The 12,417-nt window shown below is 43.1% G+C and overlaps 1 protein-coding gene across 11 annotated transcripts in view; it reads left to right on the forward strand.

Annotated features, from left to right (window-relative positions):
• PHF21B (PHD finger protein 21B) overlaps positions 1 to 12,417 on the forward strand; it is a 188,700-nt gene that overhangs the window by 123,213 nt on the left and 53,070 nt on the right. Inside the window, exon 1 of one of the 11 annotated variants that reach the window (XM_083738786.1) lies at positions 51 to 71. The exons of the other annotated variants lie outside the window; for them this stretch is intronic. Coding sequence (XP_083594912.1) covers positions 69 to 71 — 3 coding nt within the window. The 5' untranslated portion in view covers positions 51 to 68. Of the gene's footprint in view, positions 1 to 50; positions 72 to 12,417 lie in introns of those variants that run through there. 11 annotated transcript variants of the gene reach the window in all.

Raw genomic sequence — 12,417 nt, forward strand, 5'->3', positions numbered from 1 at the left:
CGGGGCTATGTCAAGGGTGAAGGGAACAGAGGAGGAAGAGGCTGGAGCAATGAGGGAGCAGGAAGATTATGGTAAGAAGGAACCTTCAGGCGGCCAGTGGTGACAATGGGGTTTGGATGCTCTAAAGATCAGCAAGGAACAGAAGGTGGGGGCTACACACAGGGATGCCTGGAAACAGGAGAGTCTGCTTACAGAAAGAAGTAATGGGTAGTCAGTGACGTGGGTTTTCCAGAAAATTGTCCTATGGATAATTTGTATTGAAACATTTTCTGATGCCCTGGAGAGTGATCTAGTTTAGCATGTTTATTTAACTTGCAGTTTAGTAAAGAAAGATGTGAAACTTACCAGGCTTGCCAAGCATTTATTTGCACTGGCACCAATTCATTCCTACTAATGAACTTAAGAAATTGACACTCCCCCCACCCCAATGTATTGATTATAGAGACCTTTCTAATAATGCTGTTGATTATTCAGAATTGGGGCTTCTGCTGATTTTATTCATTTTGCTATGTTGTTTTTAATATTTGCTTTATTATAGAGAAGCAATTGATACATCTAAAAAATATTGATTTAATTGATTTAAATGTCAGTTTCTGATGGGTTTTCTATCTCTCAGAGGGGAGAATAATGTTCAGTGTAATTAGTGCTGTGTGTAGTGCTGCTTTTGAATAGTCGCAGACAACCAGAGGAATGTGATGCAAAGGCCAGATTCCTGAGAATCTAACCATTTTTGTAACCAAAACAACAATAGAAGTTTCTCGTTCGTTGTGTGCAAGGTTCAAAGTGCACCGGCAAAGCCTGGCAAATCTCACAAAGTGGTTGAATAAGATTTCCGGCGGTGGTGGTGTGGTCTTCTGTGCCTTGCATACTTTCTATATGTCCTCATAACTTGGATAGGCAGTATAAATTATGCAAAATTAAACATGCAAGTAATTGATATGCATAATGTATACAATTAAGAGAATTCAGATAATCTTGGCACAGAATTTGGTTCTTCTTTTGGTTCAAGTTGTGTTTTAAAGCACAGAGTACATGCCAACCAGGTTGGAATAAACTTCTGCCTTCTCTGACAATTTCTTTCTTTTGTTCCTGTCTGTTCATAAGACTGAAAAAAGAATATAGTTCAGATCATGTTCTGCAAGGCTCCCAGAATCATTTGGGAAAATAACTTTAGGAATATGAAAATCCATTTTGACATCTGGCTAGCTATAGAGGTTTTGCAGTACACATGTTTACATCAGTCGAGCATCAGTGGGTTCTTTTTAAATAAGCAATGCAAGCCAATACCTTTGGCTAGGCATTTGTCTAAAGCCTGCTTTCTAGATTCCTTATTCTGGAAAGTCTTGTTGCAGCGTAGTGAAATGACAGTTGTATTATCTCATACAGGGAGTAGTTAACTCAAAAACCTGTGAAATATGCATTGCTATAAGTATAAAAAGTAAAGGACTCCTGACAGTTAAGTCCAGTCGCGAACGACTCTGGCCAAGGGAGCGACGTTTGTCTGCAGAAAGTTTTTCCGGGTCATGTATAAGCTTAGATGACCAAAATGCAGCACAAAGTGTCTTAATTTGTATCATCACCATCAGTTCTTATTTGTATCATCTCAGTCAGAAGAGGCTTGCAGGTTTTAGAGCAGACATAGGCAAACTCCGGCCCTCCAGATATTTGGGACTACACTTCCCATCATCCCTGGCCTTGTCCTGTTAGCTAGGGATGATGGGAATTGTAGTCCCAAACATCTGGAGGGCTGAAGTTTGCCTATGCCTGTTTTAGGGTGACTGCAGTGACAAGCTGGCCAAAAGCAAAAACAAACAAACAAACATAAAACCTGAGACAAGATGGAAGAGACCACAAGGGCCATCGAGTCCAACCCCCTGCCAAGCAGGAAACACCATCAGAGCACTCCTGACATATGGTTGTCAAGCCTCTGCTTAAAGACCTCCAAAGAAGGAGACTTCACCACGCTCCTTGGCAGCAAATTCCAGTGTCGAACAGCTCTTACTGTCAGGAAGTTCTTCCTAATGTTTAGGTGGAATCTTCTTTCTTGTAGTTTGGATCCATTGCTCCGTGTCTGCTTCTCTGGAGCAGCAGAAAACAACCTTTCTCCCTCCTCTATGTGACATCCTTTTATATATTTGAACATGGCTATCATATCACCCCTTAACCTCCTCTTCTCCAGGCAAAACATGCCCAGCTCCCTTAGCCGTTCCTCATAAGGCATCGTTTCCAGGCCTTTGACCATTTTGGTTGCCCTCCTCTGGACACGTTCCAGTTTGTCAGTGTCCTTCTTGAACTGTGGTGCCCAGAACTGGACACAGTACTCCAGGTGAGGTCTGACCAGAGCAGAATACAGTGGTACTATTACTTCCCTTGTTCTAGATGCTATACTCCTATTGATGCATAGTTTGGGGTGCTCCTGGATCCAACAATGTTCTTGTAGGTGCAAGTGACCATCATGGCAAGGAGACCTTATGCTAACTTCAGTTTGTGTACCAGTTAGGGCTGTTCCTGGGCAAAGAGAGAATGGCCAGTGATTCACGCACTGGTAACCCAAAGCTTGGACCCTGCAGCAGGAGCAGAGTGTGGTGACATTACTATTGTCAAAGAACAGTACTGCCTGGCTGTGTGCTTAAGCCAGGTTCAGTGTGGTCCTTTTGACTGGTTGGATGCAGAGGACTAGTGGGAGGAACCAGCTGCGGAATCTCTAAGGGCAAGAAGGCTCAGAGCCAGGGGGTTGGTGGTGGGACAGTGATGGGTGGTCAGAAGGAGAAGGTGTTGGAAACTGGAGAAGTAACAGGGTTTAGTGAGCAGGGAGAATCTGTGTCAGAGAGAAGTCCAGGATCAGAATCGTAAGCTGAAGTAGGAAAGGAGGGAGACCAAGAGGCAGAGTCAAGCTGGTGAGAGGCATGGGTGTCTCCTCAGGGAAATAACTTTTAAAATTTCGCTACACCTTTAAAAATATTGTCTGACTCTGTTTTATGGTGCTTCTTGAGACCGCTTTGTTGTTCTGCTGTTTTAATTTTAAACTGCAGTTTTATGATATTGTTTTACTCTTTTAATTGCTTTTTATTTGATTCAAAAGCTACCCTGAGGTTTTAGTTGAGCTAGAAATTCAGTACATAAATAAATATGCTTGTGGCATTGAATAAGTAATGAAAAAGAAGAAGAAAGGTTTTATTTGTGTTGTGGCATTCTCAGGGCTGTAGCCACACCCACGGAGTTTGCAGTGCTGATTTACAGAACGCCATTCATTATCAATCCTTGAAATTTCAGATTTGCCTAAAGGAGGGTTTTTTGTTTTTTTGCACGTGTGTGGAAGCAGCACAACCCTGATATTGCCTTAAGCCACAGCATGGAAATGTTGGCTGTGTTGGCAGCTCAGCTGTTATATCAAGTTATTTAGATTTTCTTTTTGATGAATAAATAGAGGCATGAAGTACATATACAAGCTACACTCCATAATATGATTCTAGAAATGTTGCAGTAAGAACCGCTTCTCTGAGCAAAAGATGCTGGTGTAAGCCCAGTAGGCAAAATATATAGTGTGCCCATGGAATGGTGAGATAAGCATCCTTCATCCCAAGAGCCACATTCCATCATGGAGAACCCGGGTTGGCGGGGGGAGGGCATGCCAGTGGTGAGCAGGGTCAGAGGCAAAAGCTGATGGGGCAATGAATGTGACTCTTACATTAGGTACAGTAGGACACCTTTTGGCCAATGTAAAAGCCAGATAGTTCTGCACACACAGCTCTCCATTCAGGCAAGCAAGAGGGCACATTCTAGCCTGGCAAAAGCTCTCAAGGAGGACATGGAGAAGGGCTAACGGGGGCTGTGGCCCCAGGGAGGTGCATGACTTAGGGAGTGAACTTCCTCACTCCTGGTGGGTAGTTTAGATTTCTATAGAATTATTTGTTTTGTTTAATTTCTATCCCACCCTTCCTCCCTGAACAGTGCCTAGGGTGGCTAACAGCATCATTAAGAACATATCCAAAACCAATAAAGTAGCAGTATAAAATTCTAAAGGGCTTGAATCTTCCAATCTCTTTCCAAAGGCCTAGACCAGGGGTAGGCAACCTAAGGCCTGGGGGCTGGATGCGGCCCAATTGCCTTCTCAGTTGGGCCCGCAGACAGTCCGGGAATCAGCGTGTTTTTACATGAGTAAAATGTGTCATTTTATCATCTCTGGGTTATTTGTGGGGTGTAGGAACTCGTTCATTCCCCCCCCCCCAAATATAGTCCAGCCCCCCACAAGGTCTGAGGGATGGTGGACCGGCCCACGGCTGAAAAAGGTTGCTGACCCCTGGCCGAGACATTGTTAGTCTCACACCAAGTACAATGCACAGTACTTGCATTAAACCCTCATTTGGTGGGGTAATACCCCAAATCCTACACTTATTTTTAGCAACTTATTTGGGGCAGCTGTATAAATTAGTAGGTAAATAAATTTGGGGAAAGCAAAATGTCACTTGCTACACAGGTATCTCGCTAAAAGAAGTGTTGGGTTTTGGATATTACCCCACCAGACCAGAGGTAGAAGTAGACATAGGAGCAAATAGCAGATGTGACTCTTCACCATTGTTTAGTGGTCTGTGTTCCAGCCATGCAAAACCCAGAGATGTCCTGTATATACTGTGTGCGTGCGTGCACATCTAGGCAAGTAAGAGTTATCACAATTAAAGAACACATTCCAGCTTTGCAGCAATACTAGGAGGCACAGCAGGGCTAGAGATTTATGTAGCCTTGGGCTAGATATAGAGGCCTGGGCAGCCGTATCTGGCACTATGTGCCTGAGGTTCTCCACCTGGGAATTTGCAGAAACCAAAAAAAGAAAGGTTGTGATTTTTCATTGAGTAGTTTCAATTAGCGAGTTTGGATCCATTGTGTCAAAAGTCAGACAAAGTCACATTTTGTTCTGTTGTCTTGATTCAAAATGGCATCCAATCACCAACAATGGCCGCTTTCCAACCTCAGGAACCCTTGTGTGAACTTTGGCAATAGCATCTTTAGCCAACAGGGAACAGATGGACAGACAGAGAAACCACTTTCCAAAATACATAGTAGATAATAAAAAAATAACAAAAATAAGCAACCTGGTGCCTGCTTTCCTGGGAAGACCTTCCCAGGGGAACTTCTGAGAAGACATAGGATTGTTCCGTAAAATACGTATTGGTTTGTTGCACAGACTGGTGCACAATCCGTAGCACAAGATCTTACTAAATCAGCACAGGCTTACTGAAAGCAGATTCCAGACACTAGATTTTATCACTGTCCACAGTTGTTTTAATTTTCCAGAAATCATTTCATATACATCCAGACCCTCCAAGTGCCCCTATTTTCCAGGGATAGTCCCGGATTTTCAGAAGCTGTTCCAGTTACTGATTATATCCCGGAATGTCCTGCTTTTCCTTAGAGCATCTCTATTTTCATCAGAGAAACTCTGGAGGGTATGTATGTAGAGGCTTAAAGCAACAGAGTAACAAATTCTCAATTTGATTCTTTCTGTAGACAGAAAACTACAGGCTATGTGGAACATTTTGGTGTCTGCTTTCCAATATAGAAGTAGTCAACTGAAAATTAAAAACAACAAAGACTCTGCTCAAGGGGAGTTTATCCATTTTGATCTAGTAATTTTTCAATTTGTGTTTGTAGTTGATCATGCTGTACCAAGGAATAATCTTGATTGTATTCATGGATGTCAAGTTGAATTGGGAGTACCCATTTTCAAGTCTAGTTTTAAATTCCTTGCAAGCTATTTTCTTGTCGTTTGATTGAAATAGACTTCTGAAAGGCCATATGAATGCAACAATGTGAACAACATTCTGGTGCCAAGAAATCAGATTAGATACTTCAGAGTAAATTTGCTCAGGGAAACGTAATTTTGAAAGTGTTTCTCAGGGCATATTGATTAGCTTAAGCCAGTTTTTGAAGACTGATAATGAATCTTCAGCCAAGAGTATTCCTCTTTCTGTTCTCTGAAGAACAAAGAGTGTATGCTTAAAGATCTATAGAATGGTTCTCAATATTTTATATTTAAAAGAATTTGAATAAGAGATCCTAAAATTAGGGCCCCATTGTGAAATGCTGCAGTGCATTTCCAACTCCTGATATCAGTATTTCTGTTCAGGGCTCCAGCATTGTTTTGAGTTTACAGGGAATGGGAATTCCAGGAAAGGGGCTTGACTGTCCACCGCAATACTTATAGCTGTATAAACAGGGTGCTATGATGACAGAGGGAAAGGTGAAACTGTTATTTTTCATAGGTGTTTTTTTAATACTCACATTAAACACGTGCCCCAGACCCTATTTTCCACCTCCAAATTTGTTAGTATAAACGGCCAGCTCCCTCTTCACAAGACTTTCCTTTCCCTGCTACCCAAACCCACACCTTCAGCTTCCTGCATTTCAGTTGCTGTTAGTGTTCAATAGGCACTGAAATATCTGTTTACATAGAACCAGCACCTACCACTATATAGTGGTACCTCAGGTTAAGTACTTAATTCGTTCTGGAGGTCCGTTCTTAACCTGAAACTGTTCTTAACCGAAAGCACCACTTTAGCTAATAGGGCCTCCTGCTGCTGCTACACCACCGGAGCACAATTTCTGTTCTCATCCTGAAGCAAAGTTCTTAACCCGAGGTACTAATTCTGGGTTAGCGGAGTCTGTAACCTGAAGCGTATGTAACTTGAAGCATATGTAACCCAAGGTACCACTGTATACCAAATTGTTTTTACCTAAATCTCCATGGATCCCATATTCACTGGGTGCCTTCTCTCTACATCATAGCATAGTTTATGTTTTCAGAATTTAAGCTGTTTGTAGGTGGTGTTTTTTGAGCCGTCCATAGACAAGTATGGTTCAAGATTGCATAATTCAGTAATGTTGCTTAAGGAATCTGGATTTACTATATTCCTGAAAATGTCTCCTGTGTTGGAATGTAATTATTTGGAATCTGCTCCCACCCAATAATTTGGTTTGGGGCTATGGAGCTCTTGACTCCCCTGTGCACGGGTCTCCATTGAATTGTGTGGGGGCCATAGCCCCCAAAACTACTAGTGAAGAGGAAACGTAATCCTCCTGCTGAAAACCCTGAAGACTGGAGGGATTTTTAGCAGGGAGATTGTACCCGTTGCTAGTTTGGGGGCTGCACCCTTTTTAAATCTTCATATGCAATTCACTGAAGACACAAATCTCCATAGCAGGATTGAAAAAGATTGTACCATGAAATCCTGTTGATGTGAGGAGGAATCTTCCCCACTGAAAATCCTCTTTCTCCAAGTGTCCTTTGTTGGGGGAGGTTTGCATCCCCTGCTCCCCCCACCCCATTGCCTCCCCCCCATTTACCCCCTCCATAATGTCCAGGCTGTAAAACAGCCCCTTGCAACCCAGGAGTGTTTGTGTCCCTAATTCTCAGTGCGTGGACCCAGGACAGTTCCCCTCACCTGTGCCAGGATATTCCATTTGGAGATTCTGGAATGCAGCATTCTGTTCGAAATTCAACTAGAGTGGACTTTGCCAGATGTTGGAATTCCAAACCAACAACGGAATGCGAACAGTTGTGCCCATCCCTATAAAGTAGTGGTAGACTCCAACATCTAAGTCAGGTAAGACCTTCTCAAAATGGAATAGAAGTGTTTCTCTTTAGACAGAAGGATATTACACTATTCCTATGGTCTCTAATGTTGTAACTCTACAATTTTCCAAAAAAAATTACATTGTCCTTGGTTTTAATTAGAGTTTCCAAAGATTACAAAATGTCTTTGGTTTTTATTGATGTATCATTTATTGAGAAGAGTTTATAAACCACAATCAAATAAACCCTAAAGAAGATACATGGAATTAAGTTTCCACCTTTTCAGAAGGCCTCAATACTCCTGTTCTGTTTGTTTGAAGGAGATTTTTTACACAAGAGAAGGAATTAACATACTCTTGCTTCGCTACCTTTTGTGCCTGTTACTTGGCTAATTTGCATTCAGGATCATATCATGAAGAATTACCTTTTGGGACAGAAGGATAAAAATGTGCTATTAAAAGATCTGAGGTTGTGTCCATATTTGTTGAGCTGTGGCTTTTAAGTGAGGGGAAGACACCTCTCAATCTAATAGGCAAGGAGACTGGTTGTTGTTGTTGTTGTTGCTGCTGCTGCTGCTGCTGCTGCTGCTGAGAGAACATTGATTGCCCTTTTACTCTAGGAATGCAATGACAAACTAAAAAAAAAGGAGGTGAGGCATGTGTCAGGACTCAAATGTAACAGTATTTTCTTCATCTTTCTATGAGCATTGTTATATAGCACTGTTATCTGAGCAGCTCACAAGCCTAAAAGAGTGAAATACAATCGGAATGCAATATGTTCTCATTGGCTCTTAAAGGCTAAAAACAATAAATTCCTTACTGGAATCTAAAGTGCCCCTGCGATTTAACATTTCATAGTTTAATTTACATAACATTTCCAGCAAGCTGAGAGACAAATTGACAGCAAATGTTTAGATTTTATAAGTGAAGAACTGCCGTCCTTCCCTTGTTGCTATCTGTATGAATGTTGAAGCAACCAGCCTTCACTATAGTAAATTACGGTGGCTGTTCTTAAGACTTTGAGACATGTTGACATTACTCCAGACAGAAATAGAGAAATATTTGGCATTTTTGGTGAAAAATATAAATTAGTTAGCAACATGGAAATAGGGCCTGTGTCCCAAACACTGATAACTAGACCATTTCATTTATATGGCAGAGCTTATTTGCTCAGGATTATCATTTAACTTCCTATGAACTACCCAATACCTGAATCTCCTATGGGCTGCCCTCCGGCCTTTAACTGCAGGAAAGTTCCAGCCATTGTAAGCAGGCATTCAAATTTCATCAGTGCCCGACTCCAAGAAACTATTTAATATTTATGTAAGGACATTCTTTCTGTAACTGAGAATTCCAACCTGCTGTCTTCACTGACAAAGTGGAGAGGATACCTCTCCTGTGTCTGAAATTACTGGTTGTCATGGTTCTGTGTAAGTACACCGCTAGGTAAGAGTTTCAAAAAAATGAAAATCAAAAATTTAGGTCCTTTGTTGTTAAAATAACCACACTAGGTCGCAAGTCTTTGAATATTAGAATGATGTAATTTTTTGAACAATAGTTAACTGCCAAAGAAATTAATTCTAAATGTGGATTACTACTTGTTGTGTATTGAGTCAAAGGATTTTATATCTGTATTATTATTGTCTGTATTTGCATTAGGGTAAAGTAACTGCCTTTTGGTTCCAGAGGGTACAGCTACTATTGGTTCATTTAAGCTGCTGTATTTGGATCCTCTGTCTTATTGGTTCCCTCCAAAATGTATCCTTTCTAGCTAGTTCCCTGTCCCTATAAATGTAGCTCTCCCCTCCTCAGGCCCCAGTCTTGTTTGCTTTAATAAAGAAGTGTTACTAGAGAACTGTCTCCAGCATATTATGTCAAGAGAGCTGAAATCACAAACCCCACGTCACAACACTACTGTCCTCATGGGACGCGGGTGGCGCTGTGGGTTAAACCACAGAGTCTAGGACTGGCGGAAAGGTAAACGGTGTTTCCGTGCGCTGCTCTGGTTCTCCAGAAGCGGCTTAGTCCTGCTGGCCACATGACCCGGAAGCTGTACGCCGGCTCCCTCAGCCAATAAAGCCAGATGAGCGCCACAACCCCAGAGTCGGCCACGACTGGACCTAATGGTCAGGGGTCCCTTTACCTTTACCTTTACTGTTCTCACAGGACAGAGTTGAATCATAAAGGAAACTTCATTCTCGAAATAGTCTATGCCCCACAATTCTTAGCAAGAAGACATTTCCAGTTAGTGATGGACAGGTACAAAAATAATGGATTTGGAGTATGAACTTTCCAAGCTTGTAATTCAAATATATATTCCAAGGAAAAGTGTCACATCCCAAAATGTATCACTTCAAATTTCAATTGGGAATGTTATATGGTTATATGCTGATTTTGCACCTGTACCATCCAAATTCATCATACTAGACACTCAAAGCAATGAGTCATTGCTGGCGCATGTTCAGATGATGATTAGCTTTTAAGTTTTGACTAAGCTGCCTGGCTCTGGCAAAAATGACCTACAAGAAGCAGCAGGCCTATAGGTTAGAGCAGCTTTTCTCAACCTTGGGTCCCTGTATGTTGTTGGACTACATCTCCTGTCACCCCTGACCACTGGTCCTGCTAGCTATGGATGGTAGTTGCAGTATAACAATATCCGAGGACCCAAGGTTGAGAGAGGCTGAGCTAGACTGTGTATCAAATTGGAGATTGAGAACCAGAAACAAGGGTAATCAAAGAGAGCCCTTCAGAATCCTGCACTAGTCCTAGGGAACAAGCAACTTGCCCGAACATGCGCAGAATATTAATTGATTCTGGAGCTCCCGCACTCCTGGCAAACCACTTTGACAGATGGGTGGGGCCTGTCAATCATCAGGTGCTCCCCTTTCCTGTGCAGCACGGCTTAAGTACACGCTGTGCTGCAAAGGAAGAAGATCCCTGCTGATCCAAGTGGGGCTTGGAGTCTCTGCCAGTCAGTGGATTGGCACCGACCTCAAGCCCTGTTTTTGGCAGGGATCAGCTCTTGGGAGTTTATGAGTGGGAACCATTCCTGGCTGGCCTTGCATTTGGGGGACAGGAGGCAGGTGGGTATGGAGGACTCCCTGGTCCTGAATGGGGTAACTGTGCCCCTGAAGGACCAGGTGTGCAGCCTGGGAGTCATTTTGGACTCACAGCTGTCCATGGAGGCACAGGTCAAATCTGTGTCCAGGGCAGCTGTTTACCAGCTCCATCTGGTACGTAGGCTGAGACCCTATCTGCCTGCGGACTGTCTCGCCAGAGTGGTGCATGCTCTGGTTATCTCCCGCTTGGACTACTGCAATGCACTCTACGTGGGGCTACCTTTGAAGGTGACTCGGAAACTACAACTAATCCAGAATGCGGCAGCTAGACTGGTGACTGGGGGCGGCCGCCGAGACCATATAACACCGGTCTTGAAAGACCTACATTGGCTCCCAGTACGTTTCCGAGCACAATTCAAAGTGTTGGTGTTGACCTTTAAAGCCCTAAACGGCCTCGGTCCAGTATATCTGAAGGAGCGTCTCCACCCCCATCGTTCTGCCCGGACGCTGAGGTCCAGCGCCGAGGGCCTTCTGGTGGTTCCCTCACTGCGAGAAGCCAAGTTACAGGGAACCAGGCAGAGGGCCTTCTCGGTAGTGGCGCCCGCCCTGTGGAACGCCCTTCCAGCAGATGTCAAAGCGATAAACAACTACCTGACATTCAGAAGACATCTTAAGGCAGCCCTGTTCAGGGAAGTTTTTAACGTGTGATATTTTACTGTATTTTTGGTTTCTATGGAAGCCGCCCAGAGTGGCTGGGGAAACCCAGCCAGATGGGCGGGGTACAAATAATAAATTATTATTATTATTATTATTATTATTATTATTATTATTATTATTATTAATTTTTTTTTGGCACCAAATTTAAAGGCACCAAATACAAGTTTCACTTGCCAATGAACAATTAGGAGTGGATTTTAAGTCTCCCTCTTGTTCCTTTGCAGCCACATCTCCACTTGCCCTACAACTGACACCATATATTTATTTATATGTACTTAAATAACACTTAATATTCAGAGTATCTAACTGGTGCACAGAAAATGGTGCTGCTGGTGTTTTTTTGAAAGAGGTAGCTGTAGCATGGGTAAAATGGGAGTGCTGCTGTCTCTGCCAGCCTTCACTATCCCACTGTGGTAGAAGCCTAAGCTTTCAGGAAGGTCCAAAACAGGGTGTCATGAGTGTAGGGCCCTGGAAGCTTCAGATCTGCAGAGTCCAGAGTGCTGGGGATCCTCGAAAGGCACGATTGGTGGCTGTGCTGGTCCATTCGTCCCTGGCTCCAGTTGGGATTCCTCTGTAGGTCCAGTCTCCTTTGCATTGCAAAAGCTCCCTGTTAGTCAGATGAATTATGACATATAAATTATGTAAAATTTGACCCACAACTAGCGACAGAGAAATAGCAAGGGATCAGGTGGCACTGTGGTCTAAACCACTGATCCTCTTGGACTTGCCGATCAGAAGGTCGGTGGTTTGAATCTGCACAACGGGGTGAGCTCCCGTTGCTCTGTCCCAGCTCCTGCCCACCTAGAATCATAGAATCATAGAGTTGGAAGAGACCACAAGGGCCATCGAGTCCAACCCCCTGCCAAGCAGGAAACACCATCAGAGCACTCCTGACATATGGTTGTCAAGCCTCTGCTTAAAGACCTCCAAAGAAGGAGACTCCACCACACTCCTTGGCAGCAAATTCCACTGTTGAACAGCTCTTACTGTCAGGAAGTTCTTCTTAATGTTTAGGTGGAATCTTCTTTCTTGTAGTTTGGATCCATTGCTCCATGTCCGCTTCTCTGGAGCA

The sequence above is a fragment of the Podarcis gaigeae genome (genome assembly GCF_964106915.1).
Source record: "Podarcis gaigeae genome assembly, chromosome: 5".
Lineage (NCBI taxonomy): Eukaryota > Metazoa > Chordata > Lepidosauria > Squamata > Lacertidae > Podarcis > Podarcis gaigeae.